The sequence below is a fragment of the Sinohyriopsis cumingii genome, chromosome 8, assembly GCF_028554795.1.
Source record: "Sinohyriopsis cumingii isolate HCF-2022 chromosome 8, ASM2855479v2, whole genome shotgun sequence".
NCBI classification, from domain to species: Eukaryota; Metazoa; Mollusca; class Bivalvia; order Unionida; family Unionidae; genus Sinohyriopsis; species Sinohyriopsis cumingii.
The window spans coordinates 76,076,244-76,099,078 of NC_142968.1; the positions used below are offsets into that span (position 1 = coordinate 76,076,244).

General features: G+C 34.8%; 1 protein-coding gene across 10 annotated transcripts in view; it reads left to right on the forward strand.

The window, feature by feature from the left end:
* The window catches only part of LOC149793895 (neogenin-like), a 253,342-nt gene that overhangs the window by 170,252 nt on the left and 60,255 nt on the right, over window positions 1-22,835 (forward strand). For 9 of the 10 annotated variants that reach the window (XM_089967829.1, XM_089967835.1, XM_089967833.1 and 6 more), the window contains exons 5-11: window positions 892-1,057; window positions 5,104-5,240; window positions 6,153-6,425; window positions 9,815-10,040; window positions 15,783-15,928; window positions 16,942-17,093; window positions 19,540-19,731. In XM_089967829.1, coding sequence (XP_089823955.1) covers window positions 892-1,057; window positions 5,104-5,240; window positions 6,153-6,425; window positions 9,815-10,040; window positions 15,783-15,928; window positions 16,942-17,093; window positions 19,540-19,731 — 1,292 coding nt within the window. The remainder of the gene's footprint in view (window positions 1-891; window positions 1,058-5,103; window positions 5,241-6,152; window positions 6,426-9,814; window positions 10,041-15,782; window positions 15,929-16,941; window positions 17,094-19,539; window positions 19,732-22,835) is intronic. The other variant, XM_089967832.1, reaches the window with a different exon arrangement.

Consider the following 22,835-nt stretch of genomic DNA (forward strand, 5'->3'; position numbering starts at 1 on the left):
CGTAGGAACCCTTAGGCACTGCAAAATGTGATAGTGATTGATCAGTAAATGACACCAAGTAAAGTATATATGAAGTTTTAAAATGTACTACTGGAACAAGATTGGCATCTTTCAAAACTAAGGTGCAAATTTAGGAAGCTTCTGCAAACAGTCGAATTTTCACACATCAAGCCCTGAATTGAACATAAGGCAGGACCTTCCATATATTCTCTAGAGTTCAGGATAGTGTGACCGTTGACATTAAAATTCTGTTCAAGTTTCATGCTATCAGTGTTTGTAAGTTGTATATAGTGATAGTACCATATATACTCACATGTAAGTCAGATCCATCCATTTTGTGGTGACTGATTGAAATTGTAGATGCATATGTACAGTATATCTTCATGCAAGCAAGACAACATTTTCAGTTAAACCTCTGTACCAAATATATTATATCACACACTAATTGATATCTGGGCTTGCAGCAGAACTGTATTTGCTTGATACCGGTAAAACTGGTCATCTTCATATCAGTACAATTAGGTAGTTACCATGATGTTAGAACTGTAGTAGCTTAGCTTAGTTGGTAGCATATTTGACTGGTAATATTCAAGGGTTGTCGAATTGATTTCTGCCCAGGCCAGGTGTGTCATTAGGAAGGGGTTTCCATGGCACAATATAGCTAGTACTGTGCTCATTTTAAAAACCAACCTACAATCACCAGTTTACCATGATGTATAAAATCTACAGGTCAGCTATAGTCCCGATATGTGGAGTTGGTGTGTACCTTTGCTGGAATGGATTGTTTGTATCATTCATAGATTTTGTATTGCTGTAATTTTGATTATGCTTGTGCATTTACTCCTGGATTGTTTTTAAAAAATTAATTTTTACTTTTTATGCACATTTCAGAGCAAGTACATGATGGTTTGGAGCCAAAATTTGTGTTACGGCCCCGTGACACCAGCGCTCTTGTTGGGTCAAAAGTGTTTCTCTTTTGTGGAGCAAATGGTCGAGATGAAGAGAAGAGACAACCTGAGATAACGTGGCTCAAAGATGGCGTCACAATAGATTTCTCGTTAGTTTAATTTTAATTTGTCAATATTTACTTGTGATCAGGGGGGTGATTATTGAACTTTACTGCATAATATTGCATTTGTAGATTAAAATCTAACTCATTAAAATAAGGAAGGTGATGGAGCCTTTGAAATAAGAGCTGACCACCCTCAGCAGTTCATTCTGGATTAACCCACACACTTACTGGTAAGCTGGAAAATGGTCCCAAGTTTTCTCTGACTTTCCCACTCTAGATTAGATACTTGGATGGTTTGTGTGGGAGGTCAGAGCATATCCCTAATCAGTTTTTTTAAAACCAGGTAGTAGCTAAAGCAGGACATCACTTTACCCTGAGCTTGCAAAATTGTGCAGTTTTCTGTAAAATCATATGTGCAGGGATTTATTAAGTGAATCTTTTTTATTCTCACACATCATGATTAAAATATAATTTGCAACTTTAATAAGCCCCAAGAAATGAGCAAATTTTCAGTATTTATGAATCGATTTCACTCTGTGATTCAGCATTACAGAGTCACACCAAGAGCATATTACCTTTGTCCCGTTTTTGTCCACACCTTGGGTTAAATTTTGCATTTATGTCAGTTTTTAGGCATTGGATGCGTATTCCAGAAATTCATTTTTAATTAGAAAAGTTGTAATCTCAGGTAGTACAGTCCAACCAACTTATGTTGACCTTGGTTATCTTGAGTTCCGATGTATGTCCAGCATTTTGGTTCAGTCCTGAGAAATTCCTTTGTACGTTTTCCCTGCTCATCTTGACCCTGATAAATCAGTAACCCAGTTACAATGGAAATAATGAAGTAACACGTGGACCCGCTTATTTCAACGCAGTCCAATTTTTAATGTCTAACTCGGAGAAATTTACAAGATATGATTAGCAAAAGCAATCAATTTTCATGCACAGTTTTGGTTAGTTTTTGCACTACTAGTTACAAGTTGACACTAATAAACGAAAATACTTTACGCTCTAAATTTTCTCATTTGGCACCTTGGATGAACTGGATGATGTTAGCATCAGTTTTATATTCAACAGTCAGCCATCATAATTTTTTACCAGTGCTGAACATCGTCAAATGAGTTAAAATGTCCACGAGCACAATTTTAGCCTCTTCAGCAATCTCCAGTGGCCTAAGTGGTTAATGCATCCACCTCGGATGCAGGAGATTGCAGGTTTGAACCCCAGCTGAGTCATACCAAAGACCTATGAAAATGGTACTGGCAGCTGCCTCGCTAGGCACTCAGCATTTATAGGTTAGTGTTACGACTGGTCAGCCTAGTGTCCGGATAATGCAACTGGATGGGACATGATGATACATGTCTGTGGCATGATGCCTCAGTACTAGACATCACTGTAAACTGCCACACTGCAGACATTGTAGTGATATGACTAGAAAATTGTTAAACCTATGTTAAAGATCCAAATCTCTCTCTCTCTCTTTCTCACACACACATGTACACCTCAGTGAAATACTTATAAATCTGATTTACAGAATAAGCTTTCCTTTTCATTTCTCCATTTTTTACTTAAGTGTCTTAATTCACTCATAAATACTGATTAGACTCACTTTTAAATCTGATTTAACTGGTAAGTGGCACTTAATCATTTGAAGACTTTATTTGTACTGTAACTACGCTATGCAAATGAACATCTCTTCATGGTTGCACTGCAACAGATTAAATGAAGCAGTGGCATGTTTAAAAAGCATGCCACTGCTAATCCTATCTGTGATCTACTTCCATGTGTCTATCAGCTGTGGTCAACAGTAAGCTTGTCTTCTGTATAATCATTGAGCTGTGTTTACAGAGATAAATTCACTATCAGCTAGGGTGGCTTTAGTGCTAAAGGCAAATAAGTCAGTCATGTGTTCAATAGCCTGTTCGGAATACAATAATTTACCTTGCCTGAATACAACAGTGGCTAGTTCGAGTTAAACCATGACCATAAAATCGTGTTTTGTTGAAATCAAGTACATTGTGTTTTTAAAAAAATTAGAAGATCTTAATAATAAATATAAATTATTTACAGCACACATCTGCACCTCAATGGCCTTTTAAAAGAATCATCATTTCTTTTAGTCATTACAATGCCTTAGGTGATGTTGGATGTTTATTAACATTTTTTCTATTCTGATTATGTCTTCAGCCCATAAAATGTGACTATCATGATACATTACGGTGTATAAATTTTCATTAAATAAAATCTGTAGTTAGATTCATGGCAGCTGTAGGTACATTCATGTTGTATTTCTTTCTCATTGGCAAAGACAAACAAATCCATTTCATAGGGATGGTCAGCTTTAGAATTCAGGAGGTGTGGTTATTTTCTTTACTTAGAAATATTAAAACTGACATGTTCATGCAGAACGTACATTGACTGCAGAATTAAAAGAGAATAGAGTAAATATTGCACATTTTTTTTTCAGAGAGGACACGTACATGTGCACAAGTCATTTATTAACAACACTTTTTGAATTGTTTGCTATGTACTGGAGACTGAATTCTATCTAAAAAGTTATGAAATCACAACTTATTACTAATGTAAAACTGTATGCAAATAAAGAAATAATTAATTATAAAACTTCATACCTGTTTGTCAGCAATATTGCAGCAAACATAAGAGTAGAAGACAGAAATAAAGATCAAGAACATCTTTAAAATTACGTTCCTAATCTTTATGAAGCCTGATGTCTAGGGACCTGGTTATATTGCCAATTTTTTTACATTCCTGACGTAATTGAGATTACTGGACTGGACTGTACTCTAATACAAATAATGGAGCTGAAATTAACTATCCTAATAACACTAAATCTCAATGTGAAATTATTTGACATATGTATGAATGCACATGTATGTATTGGTAGAATTTTAATACATATTAAGGCAAAAATTGCAAATAAAAATGTTAGAACGTAAAACATTCTAAATAAGTATAAAGATGTTGTCTTAGAATGTAAATGATCAAAGCTAAAAGTATTCACATTCTAAAACAGATGGTTTGGTGCTTCAGTGAAGTAACAAAGGGAATCATTTAACAGCAGCACTACCTCTGCCAAAATACATGTCAATCAAATAATTCACAAATTTATTTAGAAACAGTTTGATTTATTTTTTGTTTGATTTAATTTTAGATAATTGTATACAATGAGTTTCATATATGTGCATTTTGTAAACAGGCAGTTATCAATTGGAGTAGTAACATGAGAGATTATAACTTGAGATTCAATGTTACCAAAGCAGTTGATTGAGATTTAGTGTTATAAGAGTAGTTAATTGAGATTTACTGCTATACAACTAGTTAATTGAGATTTAGTGTTATTAGGATAGTTAATTGAGATTTAGTGTTATAAGAGTAGTTATTGAGATTTAGTGTTATTATAAGAATAGTGAATTGAGAATTAGTTTTGTAAGAATATTTAATTGAGATTTTGTATTCTAAGGGCTGTTCCATTAAAAAGAATACGTGGGACCTAGAGAAGGCACTTCTAAAATGGGGTACTCAGCCATAGGTGCAATTTAAAATTTCTTACCATTTTAATATGAACTATGTGAAATCAAAGTAAATTTGTATGTTTTTTAATAATAGCCTTCCCTGGGTACCATGTATGTTTAAATGTTTAAATGAAACAGCCCTTAGGATGGTTAATTGAGCCCAAACAGATTTATGAAACACTTTGATACCCTGCTGAAAGAGAGACCCGATCAATTATTTTGGTCTTCAAAGTATGGGTTATGGACTAAGGGAGGTAACTCAATTTTCATGTTGGCAGCGTGGCTTTCAGACTTTTATCAGAATCATAGATTTGAATGATGTACATGTGATGTGATTATATTTTTATGAACTGTTACAGAATGATTGAGTATTACTATTACTCATACTGCATAGATAGAGACATTGAAACCCAAACATTATTGAAAGAAATGCATTTGCACAGATCTTGTATTTTAAAGTCATGTATGCCAAAATTTCTTGTTATTTTTTAAATATTTTTTGTATATTGTTTTGACTCCTTAGGCAAAATAATAATCAGAATCTCAATTAATTTCCAGACATGGGAGACTAGCTGTGATTGGTGGAAGAAATCTTCAGATTTTAGACCTGCAGGAGAGAGATGATGGCACATACACTTGCCGTGCTGAAAATAGCATAGATTCTGCTGATGCTGATGCCAAGCTTACAGTATTAGGTAGTGCACTACACATGCTACAGCAGCATTTATTATTTATTTACCCACTATATTTCTTTAAGACAATGTTGGTTTTTTCATTGCATTTGCATTTATTAATGCATTTTTGTGTGTACTAGTGCAAAACGTATCCTCTACCATTAAATAAATAAAAATTGATCTTTCATCATTAAAGACAGATACATCAAACTTGTCCTGTATTGTTGAAGACAGATATACACTGAACTTGTCTTGTACCATTAAATTCAGAGAAACCTTCAACTTGTCCTGCACCATTAAAGACCAATTCATTAAATTGATCTTGTACAATTAAAGTTAGATAAATAAAACTTGTCCTGTACCATCAAAGACAGAGATACACTAAGTTTGTACCATTAAAGACAGATACAATAAACCTGTCCTGTAGCATTAAAGATGGATACATTAAAGTTATCCTGTACCATTATAGATAGAGATGCAATCAACTTAGGAATAGTGATGGAAGTATTCTTTGACAGTTCAGATATAAAGTTTGGCACCAGGTATGGTGGTTGGTTGATTGATTGGCTGGATAGATGGCTAGCTGGATGGATGCTTGTTAACATATATACATCCAAAAAAATTGTAAAGCAGGATTCTTGAAAGCTGCATCTGTATTTCAATGCTGCCATTTAAATGGTTTAATCTTTATGAATAAAATTGCTTGCAGAATTCCAGAAAACTTGTATTCTGCTGTTTATTTCACTATTTATACGCAAGAAGGTGCATGTTTGTCAGTAGTTTGCCTTTAGATACATGCTGCCCTAGACTCATCAGTGTACAGAATTACACAAAGGTTTTATGCACTTTGATAATGTATGTGATTGTTTAGGCTCATTCTGACTGAATTTTTCAAATACACAGAGTATGTATGCATTTTCGTTCCACTTACAGCACCTCCAACCTTCATTGTCCGCCCTCAGAACACTTTTGCTCATGAAAAAACTGACATTCGCCTGGATTGTGAGGTGAAGGGTAATCCAAGACCCAATGTTACATGGCTGAAAAATGGTGACCCCTTGAACGATCAACATTATATTCAGTTAGAAGGAACCAGCTTAAGAATTCTTGGACTTGTGATGTCAGACTTTGGCCTGTACCAGTGCTTTGCAGAAAATTCTGTTGGAACTATTCAGGCTGCATCCCATCTAATAGTCTTGAAACAAGGTAAAGTTGTATTTTTCCAGAGATAGTGTTTAAAGAAAATTTGTTTGTTCCAGTTATATCCTTTTTGATAAAGCATGAGCCTTGCAAAAGATAGATATTATTACACTTGTATTGTAAATTTAATTCATTGTATGTGTTCATAAGATGATGGATCTTTTCTGATTTTATTAAATGAAAAACTGCAAAATACCTTTGTGCATTGACTTAAAGTACCTTCATGTGTAATAAACATTTGTATATATTGCATCTTTTGTGAGGTCACTATATGTTTTTACTTTGATTATCATGAAAAGATATGCATTTTATTAACTGGAATTAAACATTAGTCTTGTGATAAAGAGTAAGAAATTGTGGATTTAAAAAGCAGACTTTACTGGTGTGAATTCGATGATGCTTGAGTTCTTATTGAGAAGTCAGTGTCACAAATATTATCTTCTCCAATTGTGACAGCATTTTTGTAGTCCTCAGCAGCGTAACATTTTTATTTAACATTTTAGTTGGTTAGATATACATTGGAGATTATTTAGTGCCAGGGTCATTTGGACATGATGTCTAATGTAGTGTTACGATTGGATTTTATAATCTAATAATATTCTTAAGTTACTGTATATACACGCTTAAAAGTCAAGTCCAGCTACAAACATCAACTCTGATTTGCCATAACATAATGCACTGGTAGATCAGGGTCTTCTTGTTTGTTCTGCTGATTAGTCATAGCAAACTGCATAGATCCAGTTCTTACCACCACATTATTCAACTGCAGATCTCAGTCCGTACAGTTTGCAGTTGGACTTGACTTATAAGTGAGAACATAAATATCATTTGCAATCATGTGTTGTCGGTTGGTAGTGAAGGGAGGTAACTTACAAAGCTCTGTTCATGCCCTCATTAATTCATTTTGTGTTGTTTTATGTTTATTTAGTTATGTTCTGCATCATAACATTTTTGAACAACTTTTATTTTTGTCACCTTTGCATGTATGTTAATGAATAACACCTTAATTCAGAATTGGGGGGGGGGAGGGAGGGAGCAAAAAAAGTGTACTTTTGATGGTGACTTGCAAATTGCTTAGCATGTTTGCTATTAACGAGAGTATTAGTGTGGGTTTTTCTAATAAACTGATTAAACTGATTTTTTTGAAAGCAGATGTGAAAGAAAACAATTTTTTATCAGCAATTTCTGTTTTGTTGTTTTGATATGAAATAAAATTGAGTACTGAATTTAAAGAACATACATACCTATGAGAACCATCATGTAACCACATACTATTATTATTAAATCATAATAATTGATTAGTTCATTTTTTTTCAGTATTTCACTTAGTAAATATACAAGATACACCAATGAAAAATGTGAAGTAAACCTTGATTATTCAACATGGAGGTGACTACTTTGCATCTTTTGCATTGATTCATCGAGTTGTTAACATGCTAGTCCCAGTATCAAAAGGATACAAGGTTTGATTCTTTCCCAGGCCAGGGTGGGTTAGCTGCATTTATGTGTCCCTGGGCAAGGCACTTTTCTTGGTTTGCATTGGTACATATAACCTGTCATGTATTGAATTTCCATGAAATACAACCAGTCATCCATCCAGCCAACCAATCAGTCCAATCTGCCTTGGCATGAGATTGACATAGTGATACCCTTGGCATCCACGTGCGTTGGTGTGTACATGCATATGCCCACACACTATTAACGCCACTGTTAAAGTTATTTGGATTGAGTTTTTACTTTCTGGCTAAACAAATGGAAAGCAGGACAAAAGGGATTATATTTCATGAATGTGCCTATGAACAATGTATGCCATAGAGGTAATTTTGAAAATCTAGTTATTGCTACTTCTCATTAAGAAGGTCATATCAAGATGTGGTTTTGCAAGAAGACTTCTTTTGATGCGAGTTTGCTACTAAATATGAGCACCAGCTAGAAAATATCATTATAACTACCTTTCCTGGATAAATGGTCATATCGGCATGTTTTTTTTTATCAAGACTTCCAATGATATCTGCTGGCCCATAAATGGCAAAGTTGCCAATCAGACAGCCAATATAGCCAACATGACAGCCATTTTGAAAGTCTTTGTATCACTACTTGTCCTAAATATAGAAAGTCATATCATCAGGGGGTATTGGCCAGAAGAATTATTTTTAAGTCAAGTTGGTACTAAATGGAGATGGTGCTGACCTGTCCTCCAATATTGCGACCATGGTGGCCACCTTGAAAATCTTTTATCGCTACTTCTATATGAATGGCCATTGCGGTGATCATGAAAATCTTATAGACACTCCCATCTAATTTGAAGTCAAAATCAGCATTTAATTTTCACTGTGAGATTCATTATGGTGTCTAGTTGGTCACAAATGAAAATGATTCCAATCTGACATGCAGTAAAATATAATTATCGTTATTTAGATGGACTTTCAACAAAAGACTTAGTATGATATAAAGTTGGTTATTAATATAAAAACGTTTGCTGATATTACATCCAATACAAGAGCAGTGATGCTCTTCCTGAATGCATGGTCATTTTAACCTAAGTGGTTTACCAAAACACTTCTTTTATCTTGTTGCTCCTACATGAAAATGGTGGTACTTTAAATCCAATATGGCCATTATGTCAGTCATCTTGAAAATCTTTTTATAACTTAAGAATATCAGATTGTTTCAACACTCAGCAGTTAAAAAGAAGAATGGTGTTATTTGGATTCCTGGAAATTCTTTTTTGCCAGTAGAGCACAAGCCTCTTCAAGCGACCCTTGTTTAATATTGTAAATTCTTTGAGTTTGCCCAATTCAGTTGCACAAACTCTTGTCCTTGCACATAATTATGAAGCCCTCTGCAGATGTTGGTGATTGCCAAAATATGTTGACACAGAAAGATAGAAAATCATTATCACTATGTTTTAAAATTACCAATGACTATGTTATATACCTTTAACCAATTTTGAAATTTAGCATTTTTGTTATTATTTTAATTACCTCCAACTCTAGTTCAGCTGTTTTTAACTTAATTTAATTTTTTTCAATGTTAGTAACCATGCTGCATGTGCCTTTTTTTAAACAAAATTTGTAATTTGTTTGCTTTTGTTTTGTTTTGGTGGAGGACATTTGAGTTTGAATTAATTTTGAAGCTACCCTGTCTTATCCATGAAACAGTTACAAGTAAAATCAGTTAAAAAAAAATGTCTGATGTGAGAGGGAGACAAATCCTTCATCTGTAAAATGACAGATTCTTGTCCAGTATCATGTTTTTAAAAGTAAATTACAAAAACAAATTTGTAATGCAAAGGCAGACAGTGTAGCCTTTTGGTTATTTGTGTGAATTTGGATTTATTTTTCTTAACCCCAACTTTTTTATTATTTCTTTTCTTCACCCTTGTAACCCCACAGACACCCCCCTCCCTGTACCTCCTTCCACACCATCCCTATTTTACCACCTCCATCGTTCAGGGACCTTCACGGGGAGCTTTGATAAAGTGCCATCAGAACCGAGGGACCTGGTGGCTGCCATAACATCAACTCGATATATCACCCTGTCTTGGACCATTCCGGAACATCCTGGACCATCAGAGATTATTTCCTACTCCATATTGTGGAATGAAGTCGGGTCTGAAAGGTGGGTATTTTTGTTTCAGAAGGTTCTCAGCAAAAGATAACAGAAGCTTGCATAAAGAAAGACATTGGGTTTAAAAACAGAACACAGAATTCTGCAATATTTTCTGTTGTTACATTTCCTTTTTCTTTTTAACAATAATGAATAATATTCATCAATTATACTATTTGATTTGTGCTGTCATTTTGTGGGAAAGAAATTGTTCATCGTTATCTGCCTACTGGCCTTGGACACTTCTCTGTTCAGTATGTGATAAATACACACCTGATTGACACCTGGTAATTCCGTTCAAAGATATGGTTCTCATTCTCTTTTGGAATGATTTTCTTCATCAGTCAGGGTTATCATTCAGTTGGTGTTATAGTTTGTACCATGTTAAGAAGAGATCATTTCACATTTGAGATATCTTAGTTTTGGTGGCAAAGAAGTTTCTGTGGTTTCAAATACAAAACATCTTGGTGACCAAGAGTATGAAATTCTGTAATGCCATAGCAAGAATAATTGTTTTAACAAAATTTGGAATTAACTAATAAATTGTTAGAAATAAGAAAAAAATGTTGGAGGTGCTGGATTTTTTATGCAAATATTCATCAACTATGAAACTTAATGAGTGGAAGGGATAATTCACTTGCTGGGCCAGGATGGCTTTGGGATGATAAAATAGGTGAACCAAATGAACAAACATTGGAATGGATCAGTGACAGAATTAAGCTGTAAGTCTGTAGTTGGACACATTTCCAGCCTGAAGTACATACATGTATCTTTAATTATGTAATTTAATGTCTTCTGGTACAGTTTAGTTCTTCACAAAAGCCATTAAACGAAATAAAAACAAATTTGGCAGAAAGGATCCTGGCATAAAGCTCTTTTGATTTTTAAATATGATGCCAATCCAGCATTTAATCTGGCTGCCAGTGCTAAAAAAAGAGAAACCTAAAAATGACTTCTCAAACACCAAACAACGGATTTTGACCACATTTTTAATACCTGACACTCTATCATCAGTGGTTCTCAAAATTGTTCATGTCAGTCCATCATCATATATATGCAGCCATTTCTAGAAATAAGTCATGCCAAAGACTTACAAAAATGGTACTAACAGCTGCCTCGCTTGGCGCTCAGCATTAAAAGGTTAGTATTAGGACTGTTCGGCCTGGTGTCAGGATAATGTGACTGGATGGGACATCATGCTACATGTGTGCCGCATGATGCCCCAGTGCTAGACATCACTATAAACTGCCACACTGCAGACATCATAGCAATATGACTGCAAAATTATTAAAGTTACATTAAAAATCCAAATCACACACACACATTTCTAGAAATATACAAAATTTGAAGTGACTTCTTAAAAATTGCTCAACAGAATTTGACCAGGATTAGATAAAGCATCCTGATAACATTGGCTTTGAAACTGATGTCTTTTTGCCAGCAGATTTGTTGCTGTCATTGAGAATGGAAAATTCTTGAAAGTGATCTCATTTGAAGAACTACTCAACAAAATTTTACCAAATGTTATGGAAAGAGTTCTGGCAGGAAGTTTTTAAGAATTTATGCAAATTGTACATGTCTGCTATTAAATATGGCTGCTGTTACTAAGTAAATAGAGAAAACTTTAAACAGCTTCTTCTAAAACACCAGTAACATACTGTGATGATGTAGAGTCCTACCTTGATGCCTTTTCTAATTTATACAAACAACGCTGTTCTGCAATCAAATATAGCTGCTGTTTGTAAAACCAGACTGATAGTTACATAACTTGCTAAGAAAAAACAACTGACACTTTTTTGTGTGATCAACTCTGACACAATTTCAATTTCATCCTTTTCTGAAGAAAGTTTAAAACAAACAAAAAATAACTGTAAATAAAAGATGCACGTATTTCAGTATAACAGTTTAGGGATCATAATGAATGATGCATAATTTAAACTGAAGAAAACATGAAATAATAATATAACAACACTTCAAGGATGAAAATAAATTGATAATATAATTATATTATAAGACTAGCTTGTAAAATACCAGTGAATTACAACAATCTTGTGAATGAAGAGGATTTTACAAGGGTCATAGGTTGTACAAGAATTTATTAATAATGCAATATATCCTCCAGGTTAAAAAATTCATTTAATTTGCAGATCATGAACTTTTATAGATCTACTGGTCGTTGACCATAATAACTTGTGGGATGGCCTGTTGTCCATCATCCAAATGGTGCCAGTCTCCCATCCAATATGGCTGCCATGATGGCCATCTTGAAAATCTTGGCATTACTTCTCCAGAATGGATGGTCATATTGACTTGGGAATTATGACCAAAAGACTTGTAATGATTTGTGGTTAGTCCTAAATGAAAATACTGCTGATCTTGTTATTCATAAAAAATATGAGGGATGGTTTAAAAACTATGAAGTTAGAATGAAAACGAATGATCTTATCTTGAATACATGGAAAATCTATTTTAGAAAATAGGAGATACTTGTCTTAATGAAAAATGGACAAAAATATACAAAACAAGGTTGAATTTGTTTTTAAAGGTGTAATGGAAAAAAAAAGATTACAATTTTTTTTACTGATAAACTTTTACACAAAAAAATGTTCAAATGTGAATTCATTTACTCCCATGTATATTAGTTTTTGTGGTTGTTAAAAAAACCTCACTTTTTCATTGGTATTTGTTTGGGGAATGGGGTCTGTTAATTTCCAAAGAAATATGATTCTTTGTTGTATCTTTAAAATCATGGTCTCAAAGGACCATGAAATTCACAAAAATTGGCACACAGTATTTACATTGGTCCCCCTCTTGAATGGCCCTCCTGACCAGCAGCCGTTCGGTTCTTATGGCCAGAATCCCTAGGCACCGACAAATTTGTGTTCAAAAGTACCCCTAAAGAATGGCCACCCCTCTAACGCAACCAGCAGCCAGCATATTAGTACAAAAATTTAAGATGTTCCCCTCACAAGCGGTCACTTTTTATTTCAAATGTGTCCAGAACCAATAACTAATTCATATCATAAGGTAAGTAATCAGATTATATCTACCATTGATACCTGTCTCCCGATGTCAAGTTTCTGTAACTGAAAGAAGTATTGCCTACAGTACATGTAACACTAAGATTAATATTGTATCATTATCTATAAAAGTCGATGTTTACAGGAAATGGGCTCAAAAGTGTTGTGATAGTGTTTTGGGCTTCACACATCTGTCAAATTCTTCTCTTTGATGATTACTACCTGATGTAATTGTCAAGATCATAACATGGTCAGCATAGGCTAAATATAGATTTTGTGGATTAACACACACACAGAAATTAACCTTGAACAAAACAGGGTACCAGACAAAGACCGAAAAATCATGTGACAATACATATATTGCTTCCTTTACGAAGAAGTCATTTTGTCCACTCTGCAAAAGCTTTGTCTGCATAATTGAATTGTATACAGTTAGCAACATCTGTCTAAATCATTACCAAACATTAACATGTCATCACGTAAATGGAAATGTACAGGTAAACCACCAATTTTCGGGCAACAGATGGTCTGGCACCTCTTTTAATCCAGACAAAATTACAAGAGGGCACTTGAAATTCCCGACACCGCCAAATTAGTTGACTGGGTGTGCACTCACTTGGATTATTTACACTGCAGTTGTTGTTGGTGATACTTACATTTTGTGTTGTTGTTGTTGTTGTTGTTGTTGTGGGGTTTAACGCCATTTTTCAGCACGATAGGCTATACATGGCGGCCAGTATTAATGGTGGAGGAAGAACCCGGAAAACCCCGGAAAGAACCACCGACCCACGAGAAGCTACTAGCAAGCTTTCTCACATGCCCACATTGGCTGAATCTTAGACTCGAACCGCCGCAGACAGAGGTGAGATGGCAGTGATCCGTAACGAAGAGCGCTTTAGACCACTCGGCCACTCGGGGCCCCTACATTTTGTGTGATTTTTAGCTTATTTTAATTACATTTGACCCTAGCTATGGTTTCTAAGAAAGATACAAGTGTCTGTGGTGGTGTCAAGCGTAAACACCAGTCAGTATCGATAAAAGATAAAGTAGAACTGTTGGAAAAACTTTATAAAGAACTTAAATTAGAACAGGAGTGTGACTATAGTGAAGGATGGCTTTAAAGGTTCAAGAATCATCATAGAATTTATATGCATAAAGCGTGTGGAGAAAAATGGTCTGCAGACCATGAAGGAGCTGCTGAGTATGTGGACAAATTTCAGAAGCTTGAAGTTGATTAGCACGTAAGTCCTGAGTAGGTGTATAATGCAGATGAAACTGCATTATATTGGTGATGCATGACCTTGGATGATCTGGCAAAACTGTTAATCTGGCAAGGCTTTGGAACCAAGGGCGCTGGAAAATTGGTAGTTTTACCTTATTACTTTAGAAAAAAGTCGGTTATTCTACTAGATGAAATAGGGGGTGGGGTTGAGGGCTTGCAGAAGAATTTTATGTAGAAAAATCTAAAATAAAACAATTTTATGCTGAAAAGAATCCAGCAGCAGTGGGAAAATGGAGCAAATTGAAAGAGAATTATCCTTGTACCAAGATTTGAATGATGGATGGTTTTGCAGTGTGCATGACAACAGTACCCGCTTATATATCATGCTTACGTCAAGAATAAGAACTATTAATGTATATTCAGTTGAAATAAGTCTATTCTTAAGACATGAAGAACCTATAATAATTAATTTTACTTTTAGATGAAGATATTAAATGCTTTGAAGTATATAGTTGTCTTATGTACATTACATAAACTTCTCACAAAAACTTTAGTCCCCCTCTGGAAAGGCCACCCGTCTTATAAGGCCAGTTTCCCAGTGCAGAAGTTGTGACCATGTAAGAAGGGGACCACTGTAATTATGAATTCTGCCAACCCCTTACAGTTTGATCACAAGTCTTACTAAAATGACTTTTTAATTTCAAACTTATGGAATTATGAAAAAAATATGACTGTGATTGTTTTGATCAAATCTGGATACAGCTTTATCAGGGTTTCATATTAAATTTAGCCAATTTGGTCTGGGAATTGGACTAACATTACACGAGTTCCTAAGTCACTTTAATCTGTCCATTGCTTATCATGCAAAACACATACACAATCAAGCTTTGGCTTCTGTGTATTGCTCTACATTATCTATAAGTATTATCCATCAAACAAAAACATGCTGAAGGAGAAAGGGACCGCCGCTCTCTTTAAATGTTCAAACAATTTGCACAGATGTATAAAAAGGAATATTCAGATTCTTGGTTGTGCTTGGAAGGAAAGAAGAAAGTCTGTATATTGTGGTGATTTGAGTATTGTTAACAGTGGGAGAGATAATTACCACCAGCGTATATTGCACCAAGTTGAGAGATCCAGTATGAAGCTGTTGATGTCCATGGAATTTGGAAGTGCTGTATCTAAAACTGATCTGAAGGTCACTAAATTCTATGTATAATTGATAAACTTGTTACTTTTAGCACAGTGTTGCCTTTACTGCATTGGACCACACTTTCGAACTTTTCAAATGCACGATTTTCAAGTCGATGATAGCAGTACATAACATCATTACATCTTACTGAAAATTGGTCTTGTGGAAGAACATTTTCTGCTTTACAGAGAAAGTCTTGGTATGGTTGGCAGGTTTGACAATATACATGAATAAGATCCAATGGTCTTTATCAATAGTATCTGCTGAATCACAGGTTTATGGTTTGGCATAGTTCTATGTTTTATTTGATATGCTTGCAGGGAGAGGGTCATGAACACAACTACCAAAGAAGCTAATATAAATAGACTGAAACCAAACACTGAGTATGAGTTCAAAGTACGAGCGTACAACCGTTTTGGACCCAGCAATAAATATGCCTGTCTAAGACATCGTACTGAACAAGAAGGTAAGATTTAACTTCATTGCATAAAATACAGCATTCTTGTTTCCGGTAACACATCAGATTGTTTAGATGAGAGGTTTTGGACAATCTAAAGCACTAGACATCATTCTGTTTTAAATCTTGAAAATGTGGCTTTAAAAAAATAAAGAATTTCATTATATGAATCTGCTTGATATTTTGAGAGCAGAATCATCTGCAGCTGCTGTTCTTAAAAAAAAAATAATTTCTGGCCAGGCTGATTTCATTGAATTCAATTCCAATTGGATTCCAGGACCTTCTTAAAAATCAGGAGGGTGTGGGAACCCTGTGTCTTGGAGTACGGGAATAAAGCCAATATGGTATGACCCTGTGAGGATTAATTTTGAAACATTCTGGATTATCTGAGTAGCCACAGCTCTGAAAATTGATAATATGGCTTACAATATAATGAATACTATATAACACTAAAATTAAGTTTGAAATAGTTTTTACATGACAATTTATTCAACAGTGAACATTCACAGAAATTCATCTTCCATAAAGTACTGTCTAATTTATGGTTGGGTGGGGGAAGGTACACATGCTGCGATTTTCTTTATTTGAGCAGAGATATGTTTTTTTAAATCTCAGCATTATTAATTGTTTCAAATAATGTAATTAAAATAATATGGCGTTATTTTACCATAAATCATAGCAAGATATTTTTTTGCCAGCTATTTGAGACCTGGAAATTTCATCAACAACAGAATCTTAGGCCCCCAAAAATTGAATTGTTGGTCCCTAATATAATTGCAGCATATCAAGATACATATTGTGATATGTTCTGAAAGACTGCAGTAACAATGGTACAGAATTTTTCTTTCCATCCAGCTCCATATAATATGATATATTAGTGATCACTCTATCATCTGATTAATTGGTTGATTGACTGACTGTCATACTGAATGATTGAAAATTTGCTAATTTATTTATTCATTGGTTAATGTGCTCCATTCATTTGCTTCATTTATTTATCTATTCATTCATTCATTTCACAGTGGATGTACCAAGTGAGGCTCGTAACCTTCAAGCCAGAGCACTCAGTCCAACATCTGTTGGGATTACCTGGGAACCCCCTGCAGATCCTAAAGGGGCCATCACACATTATGACCTGATCTATTATGCAGTTGGGGACAGTGATGAGCAAAGGGTAATGGGAATAGTCAAATTTTGATGATCCCTAATTGAATCTAATTCCATATATACATGCTTATAAGTCAAGTTCATCAGCAAACTGCACAGAATCCGATCACACAATGCATCAGCAGATCTGGGTCTATGCAGTTTGGTTTGAAGTAATCAGTAGAACAAACAATAGACCCTGATCTGCCAGCAAGTTATGTGATAGCAGATCATGGTATATATTGTTTGCACTTGGACTGAACTTATAAGTGACTAGATTCTGTGATAAACAAATTGGGAATAAAACTACACAGTATAATAATAATGATTGAAACCTAGATCATCCAGATTTGTGTCTTCAAATCTGAATTTTATTGGACTTTCAAAGCTGAGACTGACAGTGGACGCAAATCATTGAAATAAAATATCTTAAAGATATCAACAATAAATGCATAAAATGTTTGGCTCTGGCAATTTTATTTGTATAAATTATTGCTGAAATGTTGAATGCTTTTTTGAACATACCTCTACTGGTCATAGACATGTGGAGCTTATTGGATGGTCTGTTGTCTGTCCATTTGTCTGTCTGTATAGTTTTTGTTGTCACCTCTCCTAACTTCTTAGAGGATTGCTTTGAAAGTTTACACTGATACTCATCCCAAGCTTCATTTGGTCCTTAATGAAAATGGTGCTGCTCAGATGTCCAGTATGGCAATCTCGGTGGTCATCTTGAAAAGATTGTTATTGCATCTCTCATGATTGGATGGTCATGTCTAAATGGGGTTTTCACATCAAGACTTTTTATGATATCTGGTTGGTTGTAAATGAAATTGTTACCAATCTGATTTCGAGTATAGCTGTCACAGTGGCCAAGAAGGAATGGTTATATCAGTATGTGGTTTTCACTGAAAGACCTAATATGATGTTTAGCGTGTTCTAAATGAGAAATGGTGCCGATCTAAAATTCAGTATGGACACCATCTGAAAAATCTTGTTATCACAGCTCTACTTGAACAGAAAGTCATGTTGTCATAGGGCTTTCACCAGAAGACTTCTTATGATGTCCAGTTGGCCTTGAATGAAAATGGTGACAGTGTTACATACAGTTCACGTCAGGATTCAAACCCAGATCTTTCTGTTTATGTCTCCAACTTGCCAACAACTGAATTGATGTAAATGCTTGGGTACTTACTAGAAATGTAATACAGTGTATGACAAAGCCCTGTGTCTACCATTTGGTCTTTATTTGATCATCTGATCAAATAAGGTTCATATCTTTTGACAGGTACCATGAAAATCAGAACTCATGCACATTTTGTTGGATAGTAATCCTTTACTGTACATTTATTAATTTACATTTTTTGTGGCAATAAGTGGCACAGCTGCAGTGGTTCCTTTCCAACAAGCATTTTTGGGAAGTTTTAAAAAATGTTCCTTTTTTTGTCAAGGTTGTTGAACCCTGGGTACATTAAAAGCATGACTGCTGTTAGGCCACTATAACGGAATTCATAATTATATCTTTATTATATCAGGAATTGGGTTAAATTGTCTGATATTATAGCATATAGTAAGGGATTACTGTATATGCATTAAATTTAGATTGAAAACTTTACTGATCTCGACCCTTTTGTCTTTCAATTTTATTGTCACTTGTTAACTGTGGTATTAATGACAGAAGTATATGTTTGCCAAATTAGAGGAAAGGATAACTATTTAATTAAGGTAAATTACAAGTAAGAATTGCAAATTGCAAATAAGATGTATACATGTCTACCTCACTATAACACTTTTAAAGGCCAGGGCACCTTATACTGAGGTATAATCAATATTGTCCTAAAATGGGATCCATGACAAATACTTGTGTTATATGAGGGGACTGGAGGAAGGTACTCAATAAAGGAATGTGATGCTACTTGCTTACCTGCCATATTTGTAGCAGAATATTCACAGGACTGGTGAGACTAAAGTTTAATTCTTGGTGAGAATAATTGAACACCTTCTGGATTTCCATAGTAAGAAAGATACCTCAATTTCTAAACACTTTAACTAAGAAGACCATAAAATGGTCTCCATGCAATGTCAGATAATAGACATTATCCTATCTGGTCTTGATTTCTCTATTAGCAGCATTAAATGGAAGGATGTACATCTTTATTGGATACACCAATTACATACTATAAATTTAGTAGGGATGAACATTTCTGTTTAAATGGGAGCCCAGGCTTTTAATTGAATTTATATGAAGGAACCACATTAAAATTGAGGTGCATTATAATTGGGATCAGTGTAATTTGAACTTAATTCATGTGCATTAATATTTTGGTACAAGATAGTGCTAGGGCATGTAATCTGTTTCTGCATATATATGTAGTTTTACCTCTTTTATCCAGATTTTACAGTTACATAATCCTCTCAGTACATATACATCTCAGTGGTTGATGCCACAGACATTTTATATTTTTATAACTTCTCAGGTGACCATTGCTAAGACCTCAGTATCTTACGTTTTGATGGGCTTGAAGAAGTATCGAGAGTACAGCTTCCGTGTTGTGGCACACAATATTAATGGACCTGGCATGAGTACAGAAGAAATAGTAGCTAGAACATACTCGGATAGACCTAGTGCAGCGCCACAAAATTTCACCCTGGAGACTTCGAGTTCATCGGTAACTTGACATTTATTTTCTCACAATGATAGCATACACAGACAACTCGCTCGGAACAAGCATTTATCCAGATTTGGAGATCATACAGCTCTGGGCTGGAGCCTCAGATTGAGTTTCTACTATCGGTCAAATCAGAAATTGTCTTTCAAAAGTCGCATCATTTTAGTGCTTTTTTAAACCATAATTTCAAGCTGAAACTCAGGCTCAAGAGTTTATGATTTCTAGGCCTGATAAGAGTTGGCATTCTTTTCTAGAAATAATGAACAGAAGAGTTTAGACCCTTGCTCCATTTTCATGTTTTTTTGAGTAAGAAATTCAGGTTGAAGTTCAAAATTGCCAACAGATTTTATATATGGTTTGTACCACTGTAAAATTCGTAATGCGTAGAGAAACCAAGATTAAGACGATCTTGAGAGTTCTTTGATTGTTTCTTCATTCTGATAAGTTTTCGATCTTGAGCTTCGTGTTAGGAATGTTTTGAGAATATTGAGTCAGATCTGTAGGTGTACTGTGTGGAAGTAGTCCAAGATCTGATTTGTTTTGCAGTTGGATATCAATTATACATGAACAATATGGTATGCCCAAAATTGTATCCATCAGCAGAACTGATTCAGGGTGTATTCTTGAATTTAATTGGAAAATTCTCTGCTCCATTTTATATATAAAAAAGCAAAAGAAGGGAATTATTTTAATATAGGAGGAATTTCATGAAGAAATTAGGGCGAGGGTTGACAATGAAATGCACAGTTTTTGTGTATTCAGTCTTTTGGTGTAGTTGTTTAGAAATTGGTGTGAATCTTGCAATCGTGGATTCTTTAATTGACCCTGCTGAGTTTGGGTTCTTGCACATTGAAGAACTCCACTGGTCAGAGCTTGCGTCATTTCTCTGATTAGTTAGAAATGGAGGCATGCACTTCCCTTTGCCCCAAATTCCCTTCACTCTCTCCCCCATTGCCCTTCACTCAGCCCACAATGGAAATCACTCTGTCCCCAATGCCCTTCCATCTGCCCACAGTGCTTTGTCCTTCTAGAGCCATACCCTCTGCTTCTCTCCGATCACTACAACACCTCCTTAGGCCCTTTTTTTATTTTGATGTTTATTTAATGTAAGATAAATGTATGAATGTGATTTTTTGTGTATTTCGACTTCCAAAATGATGAAATTCTAAATCAATTTCGGCATATCCTCTTAAAGCACTGTTGTTTCAAAATTGTCACTTCCATTACTGCTCAAAGTGTCTGTCTTGCCCTCCACTATTTTTGAAATTTCTTGTTTGAGTACTGTTGGTAATGGGCTCCATTTATAATGGATTGTGGCATTTCCAGAATGAAATGAAGCAGAATGTTTCAGTTTTGTGTATAAACTTCCCGCAAACTTTAGAGACCAAAACTATGTATATTTTGTGGATAATGTATTAATGTATATATGCGAGTCTGTCCCATAATCTGTCGAATTCATTCTCTATTCAGAAATTAGCTCTGCTACCTGTCTAATCCAGTTCTTATTTTCTTATTTTCATCTTTCCCACATTATATATATATATATATATATATATATATATATATATATATATATATATATATATATATATATATATATATATATATATATATATATATATATATATATATATATATATATATATCAAGTCAAGGGAAGGAACTCTTACCCATTACCTCCCCTTCCACTAGGCTACTATTTATCACCAGCTGTTTACAAACACCACATTGCCTATCAAAGAAAATCCGCTTGAATTCTACCCATCCATCTGTAAAATTGGTCTAGTATTGATTATTAATGTGTTTGCTTCATGTGTTTTCTTAAAATAATTGTTAAAAATATTTTTTTAAAAATCTTGATCAGTTATCTTGTATTATTGTGGACTTGATTTATGATCTTGTACTACAACACAGTGTCATTGGTGCTCATTCTTGCTTGCTTTATCTGTGTACACTTCTTAAATTTTTTCACATGTTAAGCAACACATGCATTGTGGTATAGTAAACACTTGTGAGTTGTTATTTTCCTTTATTTTTTGTTGCTGTTGTTATCATTTCAGTTAAACAATGACAGCTGTATGTTTCGCTTGTAAGAGATTGAAGGTCACCAAAATTATACATGATATTTGCCTTGTTTGCACTTAGGAATATCGTCCACAGTTCTGAGCAAGAGTTTCAAAGTAGAGAGACAGGTGAAGTCAAAGTTGCCTGCAATAGGTATATTTATCCTTCACCCTAAAGCATCATTAGTGGCTAGTGTAATGGTCACTACCCACCCAAAGCGATGTTGCCAAAATTTGCATAAATTTGCACACTTGGAGAGCACTGATGCACAAGAACTCCTACAAATTAGTTTAAAGTCAAGCTTATAAAAATGTACTCTCCACAGTATACAATTTTCATTAAACTATTATCCTTAAAATCCATGTCCTGACATAACTCCTGCTGCCATTAAAGGTATCATAGCATTTGTTATGACACCTGTCTCTTTTCAGTTAGGAAACTGATTACACATCTGGGTTCTTTAGCTGCACATGAGTGGTTTTTAACTAATTTTGTTGGGCCCTGGAATAAGCATTTTGTTATTTGAACCTTGCAGCATGGAAGTTTTACAACTGCATGTTCAAAATACGGTGACCTAGAACACCAAAATGGCAGATTTTCAACATGGTTTATGTTCAGATGACAATTTTGTTTGGCAGATAATGGCTGATGATAGTAAGGATGACAACAATTTTAAAGTTATGAACTGGATGACTCCTATGGCCTAGTGGTTAGAGCATCTGCTTTGGATCCAGGAGGTCATGAGTTCGAACCCCTGTCATTTCATACAAAAGACTTACAAAAATGGTACTTACTGCTGCCTTGCTAGGTGCTCAGCATTAAGAGGTTAGTGTTAGGACTGGTTGGTCTGGTGTCAGAATAATGTAACTGGGTGCGACATGATGCTACATGTCAATGGCATGATGCCCCAGTGCTACATATCACTATAAACTGCCACACAGCTGACATCATAGCAATATGACTGAAACATTGTCACAGCTACGTTTTAATAAAAAAAAACACATACAGTTATGAACTGTATCATATTAGAATTTAGAAGT